We start from the raw sequence: 18,847 nt of genomic DNA on the forward strand, positions 1-18,847 counted from the left end.
ACATTTAGGTTGACGTTTAAGTCTCCGTTCCGCTCAGACCAGTGTATGCACCACGGTCGAGTAGGAAAACATCGGCACAGCAGGAGCACAATAGTGCGTGTTTGCGCACAACGCCTCATTTCGCAGTCAACGCCTGCGTCGGTGCCGTGCCTTACTGCAGCAGCTGCGCGACACAAACTGATATTCCCATGTTTGGAATACTGTAGTCGTTTACAGATCTCTTGAATTGCAATATGTTAATTCTCGTATGTCGTGTAAGTGACGGAATGTGGAAAATAATATGGCTCCGAGGTAAGGCAGCCGCCTGTAAAACAACAAGTCAAGTTTGAAATCCGTGTGCCCGTTCTCCGCGCTACTTTCCCCCTATTTTTATGCGGCTCCTGGAGATTTATCTGTACCTACGTGCGTCTAGCTTCGTACGGTATATCTGGAGCCGTAGCTCACATATAACTCACATACGTAGCAGTGTTGGCAGCTATGATCAGCGAGTTAGTAGGATTTTTGCGTCGAAAATCAACCGCTACGTAGCGATCTTGCCTACCTCTTCTGCAAGTAGTATTGGACTAATTACCTTCTTTTTCGTGCGGACGTCCGGCCGAGACCTTATCAAGTTGAAAGGCACCGAGCAGCGGCGTCTGTTTTGGAAATGCTCACTGAAGTGACAGCCTTGTGAACGTACCAGATGAGCGACGTATGGGCCGTAACTTTCAAGAGCTCACGAAGTGTCAAGAAAGCATCGGCATGTAGCAACACGAGCATTAAGGACTACCTATACGTGGCTGCCGATCCGATGATGCAGGACCTGAGTCTAAAGATACGAGATCTGTCCCAAAATTTTGCGTAGTATGTTTAAAAAAATTAATCGAACAAACTTTCGCATAATAAATGTGGTCACCTTTGAAACACTCGACATTAGACACACTGCACGGTTGCTTTTTTTTTAATGAAAATAATAGAAAGAGACGTAGTCACTTTATAATGGTGACGGCTACTCCTTTTCGCATAGCGTAAACAACAATATAAAAAATATATGCGAGAAAATGAAAATAAATTACGTCATAGGGTCAGAAATCCACAGCACACAGTCTTATATACCCATGAACAGTCCTCGTTTTCTATAATTACTGGAAGCACCCTTGGAAATCCTCTTCTGTTAAGCGCTTCAGCGGCGATGGGGTTTCCTTTTGAATCGTCGCCACATCTGCACCCCCTCTCTCCCAGATCACCAGCTTGCATTTGGGCGGGGGGGGGGGGTCGCAGGGGGCATTGTCGCGCAGTGATGTGATTCCGCGCGAAAACCTCACGCACTATCAATGCAGAGTGCACAAAGGCATCGTCGCAGTGCAGCATCTAGCGAAGTTTCGTCACCGGTGACGACTCTTTGCAAGAATTTATAGCTGTCTTCTTAAGCTTTTCAATCAATGCGACATTCTTGTAGGCACAGCTATTGCTCAGAAATCAGCGGTGTCGGCACCATCCTTACGCAAGCCTTTTTCATTTCCAAACTTTCAGTCAAAATCCGATGAACAGATGACTTTCCCACACCAATTACTTCCGCTATCATTTTAACAGTCATTGGGTGGTCACCGAGAAGAAGAGAAGAGGCACAATCGATGCTCACGACACCCCTCCCGCTCGTGGAGGGTCGTCCTGATCTTCCTTCGTGAGCTTCAAGGCCTTCCCGAAAACGCTAAACTTACTATAACACAACTCTTCTTTCCTTTTTTAGGGCATGATTTCCATAGGCCATTTGCAACATTTGATGAACTTCTGCACCATTCTTGGCTAATTTTTCAAGAAATTTGATAATGATGCTTTGTTACGTCTGTTCTTCGGTGTCCATTTCTACAAAAACTGAGAATTTGTTTCACAAGAAAGGGCACACATAAAATTCTGCATACCCGCCGTTGTGTCGCAGTGGCTTTGGTGTTGCGCTGCTAAGCCCACGGGCACGGGATCAATTTCCGGCCACGGCACCCGCATTTTGATGGGAGCGAAATGCAAAAACGCCTGCCTAAAGTGAAGGATACAAAGCGTTCAGAACCCGGGTTCGACGACGCACTTAGTCAACAAGATCCGTGGTGTCATGGTACTGGCCACAGCGTTCTGTGTCCCTCGCAGCTGGTGCCATTGCACCCGCTACTGACAATGGCAAGTGTTGATGTCAAGCGGAGAGTATGAAGTTTCTTCACGTGGGTCATTCCGCTAAGTGGGTGAAGCGGTTCGGTTAGGCGCATATTGTTTCTACGTAAGTTTGGATTTTACTTGCTACAAGCAGTTCGTCTGAAGATTAAGAAAAAACGAGAAAAACTGTTCTACCTAAAAAGAAAACTAGCATTAGAGACACTGTTATGATAAACTTTTATTGTGAGGCATCACATTTCTATTTTCTCCCTCGCATTTTACTTATAGTTACGCTGATCAGCGACGATGCGAGGAAACCACCCACTCAGAGCGACTGAAAAAGGACCGCAACAAAGCCAATCATGTAGCGATTTAGACAGTGCGCGGTAGGCGGTCACGAACAGCAACACGTCTTGCTACTGCATGACAGTGTGGATAGCATCAGATGCATGCCTCGTACAGCTGATGCCGAAGTGGCTTATCGGCTGTGGTGTTGCACAGTTAAGCATGAGGGCGCGGGATTGAATCTCGGCCGTGGCGGTCGCATTTTGATGGGGGCGAAATGCAAAAGATGCCCGTGCATTGGGGGCACGTTAACAATCACAAGGTGGTCGAAATTTCCCGTGTCCTACACTACGGCGTATCTCATAATCATATTGCCATTTTGGCACGTAAAACACCATAATTTAGTAGTTTTTTTTTTCCTTAGCGCGCGCTCATTACAGCGAACCAAAGATCTGTAAGCGCGGTGGTATGCATCCGGCGGTGGCGAATTAAAGATTGCGGAGACTAGAAGCTAATGAGTCACAGCAACTTCATTTCACTTCCTAAGAGAAACGCGGGATTCCTCAAGGATAGCAATATTCGATGCAAATCTCCTCTGGCATGTATTTCAGTGTAACATCAATCGCTGCTAGCGTCGCAGTTGTCGATAAGGCTGGATGCGGTAGGGGATATATTCGTCGTATTTCGGTCGAAGGTAAGAAAAGACAGGTTGATAACCCTTGACTCACTTCATTTCCATAATACAAGTGCCCATTCCAGCATGGGCTTTAAGGCCCCGAAATTGCACAGCGGCTTATGAGCGACGTCGTGTAGTGGAGGGGGGGCACTGGATTAATTATGACCACCTTGGTATCTTTAACGGGCACCCAAAGCAAAGCACACGAGCGTTTTGCATTTTTCCCGCGTGAGAATGCGGACGGAATATAATCCGCTACCTTGTGCTCAACAGCACAACGCCGAGTCACTGGCTTTATTTCGAGAGTAAGAAAATGCGAAAGCATGCGCATAAGCACGGAACGTGTGCGCGTACGAAGCAACCACCACCTGCGACCTGCGACCTTGGCATTGACTCCGTTTTGATTAAAGCGGAGTCTAATGAAAACACTTCCGCGAACCTGCCTTGGCGTATGTGTTAGAAGAAATACATCTTTCCCCATGCATGTTCCACCGCGTCTGACCAGAGCCCACCTCGGGAAATGTTATAACAGCCCTCCTGCTTGATTGCCAGCATGATGACAGTTGAACTACCGTGCTTACTACTACCTGAAAGCTTTGGACTAGGGAGAGTATCACGAATACCCGCCGCGTGGCATATTGCGAGCCCTGATCGTAAGTTTGGTTGTCACACCTTTAACAAAAGCGGTTTTTTTAGCAAACAAATAATCGTGTGGTGACTGCAGATATGGCAAGTACTAGATGTGAGGTCTCTCATATGGTTTTTTTTCCTCTCTCTTTGTTTTTCTTTTTTTTTTCTTCATACGTTGCAATGAATGTTATTGTTGTAACTATGCAACTTTCATACGTGGACTGCTCTACAGCTGCATATGTCCAAGGTCCAGACATTTTTGTCACTTTTATATTGCATCCCATGTATGTATGTATGTATGTATGTATGTATGTATGTATGTATGTATGTATGTATGTATGTATGTATGTATGTATGTATGTATGTATGTATGTATGTATGTATGTATGGCACAATCGTCGCCTGTGCACTGTGGCTGTCGCGACATTCGGAAGAATAGATAACTATTACAATGCGAATTCTTCCACCAAATGGCAGGCAGCCACGTTAGCATATCGCTTCAAACTTTTACACTGACAGGTCATTGTTACACCCCCCCCCCCCCCATCGTATGAAAAATTATATGATTGTTCTGGCATCTGAACTCCTCTTTTTGGTTTCTTTGCTTTTCTGAAGTTACTTTAGATCCTTCCCTAAAACTTAGCACTTAAAGTAGTGAAGGGAAAGAATTGGATCTGACATCGAAAGGTTAAAGCGACAGAAAATGCTGCTGATGCTTACTAGAAGTTTGAAACAAGGGCAAGCGAATTGGTGAAACGTGCGCTGCCATAAACTCCAGTACAAGGGCCGGCACTAAGAAAGTGCGTTCTCGCCCTGCGGCCCCCCTCACTTCAATTTTTCGTCGTAATAGCCAAGTCCGAGAATCTCCTAACTAGATTCCCAAGGACAGGGTCCTTAGTGCTGGTCGTAGCACGTCGCCATTGTTTTTTCGAAAAACAAAGCCGGTTTTGGGGAGCTAAATAAAGGTTTCGCCTTGGAACAACAATGGCGGGCCCTCTGTACGCTCAGAAGCACTGCGCAAAAGAAGGTTCAAAAGACAGCATTCGTTTATTTATCTGAATGTGGGAAAAAAAACGTGGTGAGAAGTCCAGCAACAACAATTTTACTATATATATATATATATATATATATATATATATATATATATATATATATATATATATATAGAGAGAGAGAGAGAGAGAGAGAGAGAGAGATCGTCGATTTGTTTTCATGTCAACCATAGTAAGGGCTTCGCTTCATTCTGTTGAGCGTAATCTCGGCTCCTCTTTCTGGATTTCGCCTCGCAATATTAGCCGGAACAAAGAATCGGAAAAGATCCCTCACCCAGGCAATAGCGGTATATTGTTTCCTTTCTTACGGCTCTTTCTCTCGCGTCGAAAAGCCGTGGTTCGAACATGGCCTGACTTCGACAGTTGAGTGGCAGGAGCGGATTGTGTGTGGGTGTATTAAGAAAACCCCAAATTCAAAGGCCACTGACCCCCTTATACTGTTGGTGTTCGCTGATTGCCCAGCAAAGACTGCGCTCTCTTGCTCAAGCGGGTTTCGTGCGGGCTACAACACGAGACGCCGAAGGGATTACCGACACTGTTCCGTGCATTCGATTAAACCCCACGCCTTTCGTGCGCGAAAGAGGCGCTAAAACGATTGCCATTCGGGATAAAGAGAAAATTCGCTTTTGTCCTGTTGTCTGGCATTTAAGAGTAACTTATTCGGCAGGGAAGTAACACAACCGCGCAGTTATAAGCAACAGTTCTGATTAGATTGAACTAGATATAGTATAGTACTGCTAACTATTGTAGATTTATTGAATAAAATGTTCTGTTCTGTAACAAAATTGTTATGTCCGGACAAACGACGACATCGCGCCTTACTTGCCGCTATTTGGCTGTCGGTATACTACTAAATGAGGACTGTGCTGTCACAAAAATTGATAACCACATTCACTGAACAACATCAGGAACGTGCGCATCAAGTTTCGTCGGCAAGCACGCGGATGAACAAGAGATAGAAAATTAGAGTTCACCACGACCATTCCGTCGGAAACAAACCAGATTCCCGCAGTTTTAACACGGTGTAAGCGAAATGAAGTACACAAAAAATAATTTTGGGCGCAATGACAGACAGGTTTATCCTATGGCCTTTCTCCGAGAAAAGCGTGCAGCGTTATGTAATCCATACCTGGCACCGTCTATATGGAGAGCCGATATTGATATATCTGTTCTTGTGCAAGAACGATTTCTTATTGGTCGGCTCTTTTGAGAGGTTGACTGACTGACCGACCGACCGACCGAACGAACGAACGAACGACTGGCTGGCTGGCTGGCTGACTGATAGATTCATCCAGCCATTCTTTTATTTTAGAATAATGATAATTTTTGGAGTTTTACGTGCCAAAACCCCGATCTGATTAAGTGGCACACAGTGGGGGGGGGGCTCGGATTAATTGCACCCAATGCACAGTACACGGGCGTTATTGCAATTCGCCCCCAGCCCTTTTATTGTTCGTATTTTTGTGTTTCTGTATGGTGTAGCTCTGGCAGCACTCACAACTGTGTCGGCGAGCGCATGGGACGACATTGTAGTTAGGTGCCGTGTGGTCCTAGAAAATATAGCCTGCCTACTTCAATAAGCTACGTTTCTTGTACCGTGACTGCGAGGAATCGCTTTACTTCAACCGTTCTCGCGTGCCGTGTCTGTATCTGCGAATGTATAGCATTCAATGTTGGCTGACAAAGGATGTCAATGAGCGCAACTGCGGTCTTCCCGATAAAACAACACATCACGACATATAACCTATTCCTATAATGTCAGCTCGCAGATACCTCTAAAGCACACATTATATATCAAGCATAATATTCTATGGCTTCTTTGATTTTCTTTAATATTTCTTATATTTGTACTGCGCCCTTCTTGAGCCATTCAGTATGTGTCACTGACTATGGGCCCATTGTAGGCCAATCCTCCACAATGGGAGGAGGGAAAGAGATAAGTAGAAGGCAGGGAGGTTGACCAGAATAATGTCCGGTTGGCTACCCTACATCGGGAAAATGGGAAAGGGGGAAAACAAAGATAACAGGGAGAGAGAGGAGGGAAGGAAAGAAGGAAATTGCGGTGAGTTCACTGACGTGTGTGGTCTTACAGAAATTGCATTAAGTCACACATGGTCGCACAAGCCCGTCGTCCTTAAGAAGCACAAAAGCGCCTTCACCGCTTTATGGGCCGATGGGCGATGGGGGCGGTGTTCCAGCAGCACCTGCAGAGAAAGCGGCCGATTGTCCAGTTTTTGGAAAGCTTTGGCAAGTTCTTGTCTCTCTAGGGCATATCTTGGACAGTGGCACAGCAGGTGATCGATGTTTTCTTCGGTGCCACAGGCCTCGCATGCTGCACTGTCAGTCACTCCAATTAATGTAGAGTATGCCTTTGTGAAGGCAACTCCTAACCAAAGGCGACAGAGGAGCGTAACTTCACGTCGAGGAAGTCCGAGTGGAGGTTGGAGTTGCAAGGACGGGTTTAGTCGATGTAGTCGTGTAAGTCGTAAGTTTGGCGAGTTCCACTCGGTCAACGTGAGACTGCGTGCCAGGTGTCGAAGCTGCCTTGCGGCGTCTGTCCTCGAAAACGGAATTGGAATGCTGTGCTCTTCTTGATCGGCTGTGCGAGCAGCGTTATCGGCGGAATCATTGCCACTGATTCCACAATGGCAAGGTACCCATTGAAAAACGACCTCGTGAGCTTTTTGTTGGACGTGATGGTAAAGTTTCGCGATTTCGTATGTCAATTGGTAATGGCATCCGTGTCGGAGAACTGACTGCGTGCACTGTAATGCCGGTTTTGAATCACAGAACACAGCCCATTTTCTAGGTCTTTCAGAATCAATAAATTCCTGTGCTCGACGCAGGGCCGTTAGTTCTGCCGCCGTTGAGGTCGTGACATGCGAAATCTTGAAGCGCAGTGTCATTCCTCGCGTCGGTATAACCACGGCACCACCAGAACTGCACGACGTAGTCGATCCATCGGTATAGATGTGCACGTGGTTGCTGTACTTTTCATGCAAAAGAAGTAAGCTCAGCTGTTTTAGAGCAGGGGCCGGTAGATCTGTCTTCTTTTGTAGTCCTGGAATCATTATATGTACTTGTGGACAGCTCAAACACAACGGAGGAAACGCTGGCTTGGCCGCAGGTGCGTACCCTGAAGTAAACGACGCATGATGTGCACTGACGATACCGCTAAATGTCGAGCAGGGCCTTGCAGCAGTGAGGTTAGCCAAGTGGTGGGAAGGGGTCCTGGCAGGTGTGTGCAACTGCGGCACAAGGGGCCCATATAAAATAAGTTTTATATGGACCGTACTTTCTCTCCATACACACCTTCCATTCTTTCCTCGACCACTATCATTTATAGCTTACGTCCTCATTACATCACTGCTTCGACGTCTCACACTTTGTAGTCGTCTGAATTGATGATAACTTGTTAACGGTGTAGCGCGTAAACAACATTTTGCAAAATGAAAGTTATGACTAGTGCGCTTCATAAACATTGCATGTGGTTACACGTTTTATTGGATGGAAATAAATAATGTTTCATGCATCGTATAAGGTTGTATAGCGCTTAATTAATCGCTTGGCCAGAGCTCCATTTCGCATAAATTCCAACGTGTGTGTAGGATATGCGTAACTTTTTTTTTTTGCCGCTCTTCTCCACACAGTGGATACAGAGACAGTCACTGACGACCGCGCTAGCTCGCTTCTGCGACGACACATTTTGGAGTGTAATATTATGATGTGGGTCTCGTCAATCCTCGCAGCGGTTCTCGCAATGGTGAAAGCGCTGCTGCACTTCCTGAGGTAAGCCCATGCAAGCGGGTCTGAACCTACCTAGTGCTCTCTTTCAAACGCATGTTTTTATTTTGTACTTCCTTTCGTTCCCCTCCTCTTCATACATTTCTCCGTCCCCTTTATCTCCTGCATGCAGGGAAGGAAGTATAGTTTCCTGTCAGAAAAAAACAACAACATTGCCGTAGATACGGTTGTTATATTGCTGGACGCCTAGAGCCACATCCACAGAACCTGTGTTAGGCGAGAGAGTTTGTTCGCCTGGCGTTATCAGCGGGTCGGCAATACGTTGCAGCCGGATTGACCCCAGCGTACTAAGAATTCGAGTACTCAGCATGAAAAGGCTGACATTTACATATGGTGGAGAACTGGACAGGTCTATTCTAATTCCAGTTTGCTACTCAGTTCCTTCCCTCTTTACTTAGCTCACTCAGGTCACTGTGTGCATGAGCGTACATGTTTCGATTCGCGTAGTGGCCTCAAATGGGCAACCAGGCGGCGCATAAGCGTACAACGCCCCGTTTCTCTAAGCCTCTTCGCATTAAAGAAACAGTCGTGGTCTCTTTATGTCATGCTATATTTTCATCTTATTTTTGTTTCAAGAAGACAACTCAAGCTATGAAAAGCGAGCAGCGAGAGCATATAAACACTAAGAGTCATTTGCCCTGGCATCTCGTTTTTTGAGAAGAAACTGGAGAGGAAATGCTCCCTACTGACGGACGCCGGTGCAGCGATGGTAACGAGGCGGGGCGGATCAAGACTGCGTGAATCAGGCCTCAGGGTACAGCACGGGAGTGCGAGACAGAACAGTGCGAAGCGACACGGGCTTCGATATAGCGAACGCCCCTTTCACCGGCTGGTGGCGTCGCCTACTCCACCGCAACTTCCTAACAAGGGTAAATAAAGAGAACCAAATAAAGAGAACCCTCTCGTTGAGATTCTCGTTATTTTTGCGCGAACTTGCCACGTGCTCAGCGCCCTCCCAATGATAAATGTGCCTCCCAGTTATCACCTTTTGTTCTCTTTCTAGAACTCCATATATATATATATATATATATATATATATATATATATATATATATATATATATATATATATATATATAGGGGTCGGCTAATCGGGGCGCATCCGCGTGATAGCGTTTCACTGTGCACTGCTAATATCAATACCCCTCACCGATATATTGTGGGACGCTAGCGGTAAGGCCGTTACACCATCATGACTTGTATTATCATGAATGGTTGAGAACATGGACAAAATAGATAAAGCCATGTTCGCGTGCCGTGCTAAAATCCTAATGAAGTATACAAAGAAAGACAACATGAATTTAAGTACAGCATGAAATACCATATTGTACAGTTGTGTTGCCTTCCTTTGTACTTTAAGTGTTGTGAAACAGAAGAACAATAAGCGCACGCCACCAAGCATTTATCACAAAGCCTATTGAGAATCGTTGTAAGAACTGAAAGTCGGGCTATAGTGTATGTTGGCTCATTATTAACTGCAGCGCGACGGAAAGACAACGGACAGAAGTGATATGAACACTGCACTGTTTACTCCCAACTGAATTTTATTTGTGCCCTGTGTGTTCCCTTCGTTTCTGTACATTGTCGTCCTGTCCCGCAGCAGTTATTAATGAATTGCCAAAATGAATACATTCAACACAACTGTGACAGTGGCGCACATAGAGGTAGGTGCTCACCCACCTGTCGACGCTCATGGCGGTTACGGTGAAAGACGATGAAGCGAGGGTCAGGTTGGCCAGGAAGTTGCTGAAGACGCAGTAGGGCAGACCGAATGCCCAGTGGCTTTCCAGCATGTACACCAGGTTAAATACGACGTTGAAGGTGGCCGTCATCGCGTCCGCCAGCGACAGGTTCACCAGGAAGCAGTTGGTCGTGGTACGCATGCTACGGTGCGCTAGCACGGCCCACACGACCAGAGCGTTGCCGAGCACCGCTACTGTCACTACGGAGCCGAAGAGCAGCGCGTACAGCAGCTGTGCCCACCACGCCAGCACCCACTGACGCTGGCCGCCAACCTCGACCACGGGAGCCTCCGACAGCCACTGGGACTCGTTCGCCATGCCCAGTGCTCGGCCTCCCTGGCCGCTGGGATTCACGGAGCCTTTCCCACTGCATAGGCGCCATCAGTTGCTTGGAGCTACCGTAACCGACGGGAACGGAACGATTGTGTCAGTGGGGTGATGTTATTGGCCCTACATGGTTTCGGACAGATGCACTAGCGATCGGTTCTTGGTGTTTGAGCGCGCGTCGAAAGTGTGACACTAAGGAGAAAAGCAGGTTCGGCTGCATTAGCAAATTATACCCACCCACGCAACCAGAAAAAAAGAAAACGCCACTCTTACCACGAGGAGAGAAGCCAGAAAGGAAACGAAAGAGGCCCTGACGTTCTCACTTGCCGTGACGTCATGAATGTCAACGGCGTTTGCTATTTAACTTTTTCTTATCGGTAGAGATGGGCCATGATGTATTCTAATTCAGCCAAAGAACGAACTTAGCAAATTTCGAGAACGCTTACTGAGCTGCAGGCGATCCAAGTATGACAAGCTGCGTTGGAATCCGGGACGTCACACTGACGCACCGGTGCTGCTTGGGTTTCGACGCAAAATTCGAATAATGGAAAATCGCGCCTTATTTTATCTGGTAACAAAGGGTCTATTACTGCGACATAAACGGAAATAAATGTTTGAAAGTATAATTTATTAGTCTAAACAGATTTAGTGCTTCTCTTTAGACTCTTTACCGCTGAGTCTTTTCATCATCTCATCAGGGGTCACTCTCTTTCAGATGTCCCAAGACGTGTCGTTCGACCATCTAAGAATTTTCGGTAAAAAATTATGGCCATTTACTAGCTTGCTCAGAGCCATTTATCAGTCTAGTGTCGCTTAAAAAAAATCTCTTATGTGGCGTGTTTCCTAAATTTGCTTAAGCCTCATTCCAAGCTAAGCAGGCCGCAGGTGAGGCTGCTACTTTGTCTCACAAGCTTCTGGAGTGCGGGTCGTTGGGCCCGAAGTTCACCAAGGAATAGTGGGACGCGCTCCTGCGAAGTCCCGTCTTTGAGGACCAAATCCTGGCCATCCAGCGCGCCCGCGATCGGGCCGGCAGACTAGACCTGTCGGTCCCGTCGTGGGATTAGCAGGATCGCGTTTTGCTGGACCCAATAAAAGTTTATTCACACACTCACTCACTTAAGCACGTAGGACATGGTTCTGCTAGAAGATTAGTATCAAAATTACATTTATTTATTTATTTTATTTGTTACCACAAGCAAGGAGGTACTATCGTGAACAATATGAGCAGGAACACGCGAGCGCGTGGGAAATAGCCTCGAAACCGACGTGGGGCGATGCGTTGCGGCCGCTGTAGGAAACAAAGTGGAAAGGGCGCCGCGGTTCCGCCAACTGTCGGCACTCCCGCCTCACTAGCGTTACTGCGTAATGGCAGCTGATTGCGTGTCACCGGGCGCTAGCGATGATAAGGCGGTTATGTCATGCAGAGCGTGGACCGTGCTGTCTGTAGTTGAGCGCAAAATATCTCTAGCTCTCTTTTTATCATACTTGCGGAACGTATCGCAATGATACCGGCGTGATACTGTGGCGCCTGTAATAGCGCTCGCACGCAGGAAAAAGCAGGGTTGTTTTGTTATGCGTGTTTTTCTATGTCTCGGTTATTGTGAACAAAGAAAAGTTGTACGCAGCAGTGAATTTAAAGGTTTTATTAGACGATTGCTTAATGGTAACAAAATTTTCATCCACACAAAAAGTATCCCAATACATCAGTGTTACAGCTTGACCTTTCCTTGCAGGCTTCATGCGTTAATAACGGGTCATGGCTCCGCCTGCTTGAATGACGGCCTTCATTCTTTTTGGCAGAGACACGTAGAGAGCCTCGATGAAGGCTTTGTCATCTTGAAGATGTTTCCACTCGCGCTTTATGGCTTCCCACAGTTCATCACTGGTCGTCGAGTCCAAGGAGAGTCTTGAAAGGTTAGCCTTCATACGTGCCCAAACATGTTCTACGATGTTCATGTCTGCACCCTTCGCACACCACTCCAAGCTCCTTACCCCTAGTTCGCCTAAAAGACGTGCCACGACCTTTGCTGTGTGAACGGGAGACAATGTCCTGTTGGAATAGATAATACCCATCCGGGTGTGGACCATTCAGTGCATAGGGGATCATCTCGTGCTCCAGCAATGTGCAATATGCAGAACTCGTAAATCTCCCAGGGATTCTTACAATGGGACTTAGGCCATCCCGCGAAATAGCCGCCCACACGTTTACTGACGTGCGTCCACTTGCGGCCACCTGCTTGACGTTCTGCGGAGAGAAGCGCGTATTCTCCATGCGCCACACTCTTCTCTGCTGGTCCCAGCGGCTTGAGAACGTAGATTCATCAGAGAAGATGACATATTTCCAATCCTCGACCTTCCAGCTGCGGTGATCGACAGCGAACTTTAGGCGAGCAGTCTTGTTGGCAACTGTGAGAAGGGGCTTCTGAGCAGCGATACGACTACGGAGGGCGGCTTCCCTTAGCCTTCGCCGCACCGTGCTGTCGCTTACATGTTCCAGGGCAAGAGTACTGCGCACCTCCTTCGCATTTAGAAATGGCTTCTCGTTGACTGCAGCAACAATTTGTAGGTCTTGATCCGCCGACGTGGCGCGAGGTCGCCTCTCGTGCGGCGCATCCTTAATGCGTCCTTCATCTCGGTACGCCTGCACTATCCTGTTGACTGTGTTCAACCGGCAGCCCGTCAAGGCAGCAATGTTTCGCTGCGAGTAAGCTTTCTTAGACAACTCAACGACTTCTTCCCGCTTATTCAACGGCACTCGAGACATCGCAGGACGCTGAAACGCACTTCTAACCGCGGGCAGTCGTGGTCTCCCTTATAAGCATTTGCCACGAAAAAGAAATTAAAGATGCGCGTCGGCCGTGACGTAGCGTTTTTACTTCTTTTCTTGTTCATCAAAGATTCGAACGTTTCCATGAAAGGTGCGACTGGCCTTACGATAGACCTTTTAAGAAGTCGGCCAGAAAATATTCCCTGTCGCATGCTTGCAAATATCTAAGAGTCGGGTCTGACCGCTCCACATACGCACACTCAGACAAAGAAAAAAGGAACAAAAAAGGTTAACAGCGGTATTTTGCGCTGAACTACAGACAGCGCGGTCCACGCTCTGCATGCCATAACCGCCTTATCATCGCTAGCGCCCGGTGACATGCAATCCGGTGCCGTTACGCAGCAACGCTAGTGAGGCGGGAGTGCCGACAGTTGGCGGAACCGCGGCGCCCTTTCCACTTTGTTTCCTACAGCGGCCGCAACGCATCGCCCCACGTCGGTTTCGAGGCTATTTCCCACGCGCTCGCGTGTTCCTGCTCATATTGCTCACGATAGTACATGGTTGTGGCGCAAGAACAAGGGGGAAAAAGCTGCAGAGAAAGCAGCTTGACTGGCCCCAGGTTCCGTTTACAATGGCAGCAGCAGGGCAGGGGAAAACGTGTTAAGGAAAAAAAAGGGGAGAGAAAAAGAGAAGAAAAAACAAAAACACCAAGGGCAAAATTCACAAAGTACAACCGTGCACAGTCAAGATCGCAGAAACACTTCACGCAGATTTTTTGCGGAACAAGTGAGCACATCGATATTGCATCTAGTGAGATCATTGAGTAAACTGGGTAGCCAGTGGCATAACATTTGCTGGCCATAATTAGTACGAATTTCAGGAACACACCAATTCTCAGGAGCTCGATTTGTGTCAGGGGTTTCTCGTTTTGTGAGATTAGCGAGAGAGCTGAGGGCGCCAATATATATATATATATTTTTTTTTTTTTTTTTCAGCAGTTGGTCATATCGGTGTGTATAGCTGTACAACTTCCCCTGCTGAACCGAGAAAGGTTCGAATTGAACATTTAGTGGTGTTTATTGGCAATTTCGGCAATAAAAAGTGCTCTAAGAGTCCAAAATATTGACAAAAGTTTGTCAAATTGACCATTTTTATTTGCAAAATTACTATTGATTTGTTAATTGTAATTATTTTTACTTGATCGAATGTCTAAGATTTCTACCTTACAGAGAAAAGTCTCTTGCGCCAATACATAGCACTAACTTTCGGGGGGGGGGAGGAGGAGGGGGGGGAACTGGCAAACAAAACAAAATTCGCTTTTGGTCAACTTTCAGCCTCGATGTTCGCAACGAGGTGCTTCACGTAAAGATATGCATTAGATAGGCCGTTTTGTTGATCTTCCAGTTCATTCACTTCTCTCTCACTGTCTTTTTTACTTAAGCGAAATAGGCCTTTTTGAATTCGGCCCCTGAACAAAGCTCGGAGCAGTTCCGTGCCACCACTTCATCGCAGAGCGCAATGGTTGTCGTGCTGCTGGCCGTCGGCACGCGAAGCGTGTGACTGTAATACGAATTTTCTGAGCACCTCAGGGCTTTATTGCTCATGCACAAGGGACAAGGAAAGAAGCTACGAAACAAGCGATGTGTCGCCGCTTCTCTCCTTGTACCTTGCATGTCGCACTTCCAATGCGTTGCTTAAAACAGCGGGGAGACGATTGCTCGTACATAATAGGTCGATCAAGAAGGCGAACACTTCAACTTAGAGCCTCCGTTTGCTAGAGGCTGCGCAAGAATAGCCGTTGCACCACTAATTCCACAATTATTCATGGTAAATACGTTGCGCTGCCGATGCTTGCGCTGCAGCTGGCGCCACTTACTGGCAGCAACATCCCCTCACAATCGTGTAAATAAGAAAAGCGACTGTGACAACCTTCAGCCCCATTTGATTGCGGTTCTTGCCAGACCAAACAAACCACCATGAAAAAAAATACAACTAAAATTCTCAGCTTACTTCCCCAAGTAATCTATAGAAAGTGTGACTCGGTTTGTCGAAAACCAAAGAATCAACCTTCACAGTGGCTCGTATTGAATAAACTAGGCCCTCGTCGAAGCTCAGGCTGTAATGTGTATCGAAATAGTGCATTGTTCGAGTTTTACCTCGACAAACTTCATTTCCTATTAGCCTGACATGCAAATAACCCATTATAACCCCTTTTATACTGTATCTGAGTAGATTATTTGCCTCTAATCAAACTATTATTCTTTCAAAACCGCGGAATTGCGCTCTCTCAGAGCTGTCTACGCCAATGCGAACTCGAGGCCATACTCATTAGTTTGATCCCAGGTAGTTTAGATTAGGTGAAAGAGTGTCGAACTCAGTGCAATAGAGAACGTTTATTTTATTATACCAAGGGAGATTTCTCGAGCTCCATGAATTATCTGGAAAATGTTTCGCTCGACGTCGACGGACTAAATAGAAACGAACCAAGTGCTCCAGCACAGTTCTGCACAATATCGTGTTTTTTTTCATTGATAGACACTAATAAATCAAATTTCTTTATTTATTTATTTATTTATTTATTTATTTATTTATTTATTTATTTATTTATTTGATGTTCACTACAACAATATGGGCGTTTACTATGTACATATGAGCAGATTATCACGCCCTTATAATGTCCTTCGTCGTCTGCTTCCTCACCTGAGCGATATAAAAGTTCACCCGAGGACTTAATTTCGAAAAAGAAAGAACCTTGTCTCGTTCATATGCAATAATCTGGAAGAGCAAGCTGTCCTGAAGCTTTCGACACATTGTAGAAATCTTTTGTACTTTCGTATGCGTCGGATCCAGTAACGTTGCATTCTATAGCAGAAAGACGATCATAGGCTGAAACAACGGCGGTCTCTGTAGATAGAAGGGCAATATCTACAGATTGCACTGATCTGGCGTAAGTAAATCCGCGTTATGTTTGTAGACAAAAAACAAGCGTCAGATAAGGAGCAAGGCAAGAAGAAAGTGCATGGCGTTTTCACTCGATCAACTGCAAACGAATTCGTAGAACAGGCCGCAGGCATTTTCGCTTACAGAATAAGCATGCTTAACGGTAAGTTCCACGTGGAGTAAACTCGTGTGTTGGGAAAGTGCACCGGTTAAGAAGTGCCTCCCGTGTTCCCCTCCTGCCGCTGCCGCCAGCGTCCAGAAAACTCAACTTTTTCGCGTCCAAAAAAATGCGGTCAGTATAGCCACACTTCACAGCCTGCGTTTGTCAAAGCCTTCAAGTTTTGAAGACAATGAGTGCAGAGAAAGGACCGCAAGATGAACAACTGCCGCAGTTCACTTGCTGAATGCCGTCTGCGTACTTACGGAGTTCAATCGCAGGGGTTTCCCGGAAGAAAATCGCTGCACAACTAGTGGCAAACGGTGTGGCTCGTACCTGTTGTCGCCGCCCCGAGACCGCGAGTCACAGAAGCAGAGAGAAAACCAAATGCTCTTGGCGACCGTCGGCAGCATCAGTAGTGACAGCTAAAGTTGTCGGCGCAAAAGTCCCGGCTCCGAAGCGACCACAGCTGATTCGCGGCCGCATTCCATTCGCAGAGACCGCGTGCGTGAACCGCGTCCCATGCTCGCCGGCGATCGACCGGGCCGGAGCCCCAACCGCGAGCAGATAGCGCCGAAGAAGCCGTGACGTATGGCTGCTTACCGTGACGTAGAATGCTCGGCAGCAAGCTCTCACCCTTCCCCGCAGTCGTTGCGAGGGGGAAGCAAAATTATTGCGCCTTCAAGAAGCTTCGCTCGACGTGGTGGAAGTGGACGCTGTGGACGCCTCGCGGGATGGAACTCGCAAATGCACAGCGCCTGCCACCTCTCCTCTATGGGAGCGGACTTCGAGTCATTTAGGGACGGCGAATAATACAGAAAAGAGCAACCAAACAAGATTCGGCCTCGTCGCACAACGCTTTCAAGATGTTTCTGGAATTCGAAAGTTTTTCCTCCCAGTGTGTCGAGCTCCCGTTTCTCCACGGCTCTCGAACGCGAAGGGTTGGCGAGTCTCCAACGTTTCAGAATGATTACGTGCATACTGTTATTAAATTGCAACCGCGTTTTGTCCCTTCACTGTTGCAATCGAGTTGTTTTCAAATGGGGGGAGGGGGGGGGAGGGGTATACTTTATTACTTTTAGGCGGAGTGGGGCCAAACAAAACACGGGTCAGTGAAGTTGAAAAGTCCCGATGGGGCAAGCAGATTGCGAGCATAAGTCGGTTGTGTTCAGAAAATTGCGAGAAAAGAGAAGTCATTCGCGGAAACTGACTCTTTTGTTGATATGAATATATCATATATAGAATGAAAAATATAAAAATATTATATATATATATATATATATATATATATACGAGAAGAAAGTCGATTAACCGAGGGGCCCGATTTGTATTAATCAGGGTTAGTTCTCATAGTAAAACGTAAATACCCCAAAAGTGGTTGGGAAAACGGCGCCGCGGTAACTCAATTGGTAGAGCATCGCACGCGTAACGCGAAGCCGTGGGATCTTTCCCCGCCTGCGGCAAGTTCTTTTCATTCCCTTTCAATTCCATTAATTTATCATTTCTTTAATTGAAATAGTAAGTACAAGTACTTTCCCCTGTGTTGTCCTTGGTGTCTTTGTGGGTTTCGTATTATATATATACACACACACACACACACACACACACACACACACACACACACACACACACACACACACACACACACACACACACACATATATATATATATATATATATATATATATGTATATATATATATATATATATATATATATATATTATAAAGGAGGTTTATTGGGGTTCGTAGCGACCGCCGGTTCTACGATGCACCGAGCACAGTCCCCGAGCTCGAGCCTATCCTGCGCGCTTGATGCTGCCGATGCTGCTGACTGCGCGCACGTTCCTCATCTTCCTTACAATGGCCCCGCGGAAATAAAGGAGCCATCCTGGCGACTTAGTTTTCTGGAAGGATGGTAGAATTGTGATACGGCTTGAGACGCTGAACGTGAACGACTTCGCGGTTACGACGTCGCATGTCGGACGGCGGCGTTAGCGGCTTAACCAGATAATTAACGGGTGAGGTTCTCTCGAGAACGCGGTATGGACCGTCGTACTTCGGAAGGAGTTTTGAAGCGAGCCCAGGCGTGCGGTGTGGCACTAACAACCAGACGAGAGCGCCCGGGAGAAAAGTGGGAGTCGAGTTCTGGGCATCGTGAACCGCTTTTTGGCGGTTCTGGTCGTCCGAGGTGAATCGGCGGGCAAGCTGGCGACATTCCTCTGCTTGTCTGGCGGCTTCCGAGATCGGCAGGCATTCAGATGGGTCCGGCCGGTAGGGCAGAATGGTGTCGATGGTGTGCGAAGGATGACGGCCGTAAAGAAGGTAAAAGGGTGAGAATCCGGT

The 18,847-nt window shown here is 46.9% G+C and overlaps 2 protein-coding genes across 2 annotated transcripts in view; both read right to left on the reverse strand.

Moving 5' to 3' along the window:
• Positions 1-17,032, reverse strand: part of LOC126544161 (tachykinin-like peptides receptor 86C) — a 51,261-nt gene extending 34,229 nt beyond the window's left edge. The window contains exons 1-2 of the mRNA XM_050191402.3: positions 16,770-17,032; positions 10,251-10,679 (exon numbers count right to left, since the gene is read on the reverse strand). Coding sequence (XP_050047359.1) covers positions 10,251-10,630 — 380 coding nt within the window. The 5' untranslated portion in view covers positions 10,631-10,679; positions 16,770-17,032. The remainder of the gene's footprint in view (positions 1-10,250; positions 10,680-16,769) is intronic.
• LOC140217354 (uncharacterized) lies at positions 12,383-13,403 on the reverse strand. Its single transcript, XM_072287887.1, has 2 exons — positions 12,853-13,403; positions 12,383-12,521 (listed from the first exon to the last, which is right to left on the reverse strand). Exons 1-2 carry the CDS (start codon positions 13,401-13,403, stop codon positions 12,383-12,385), a joined length of 690 nt encoding a protein of 229 aa, XP_072143988.1.
• Positions 17,033-18,847: the final 1,815 nt, after the last annotated feature.

The sequence above is a fragment of the Dermacentor andersoni genome, chromosome 1 (genome assembly GCF_023375885.2).
Source record: "Dermacentor andersoni chromosome 1, qqDerAnde1_hic_scaffold, whole genome shotgun sequence".
Lineage (NCBI taxonomy): Eukaryota > Metazoa > Arthropoda > Arachnida > Ixodida > Ixodidae > Dermacentor > Dermacentor andersoni.

Coding starts and splice junctions, on each gene's coding strand:
- LOC140217354 (XM_072287887.1), bottom strand. CDS start 13,403: ATGTCTCGAGTGCCGTTGAATAAGCGGGAAGAAGTCGTTGAGTTGTCT. Junction 12,522..12,852: donor GTGGCCGCAAGTGGACGCAC/GTCAGTAAACGT, acceptor CTCGACGACCAG/TGATGAACTGTGGGAAGCCA.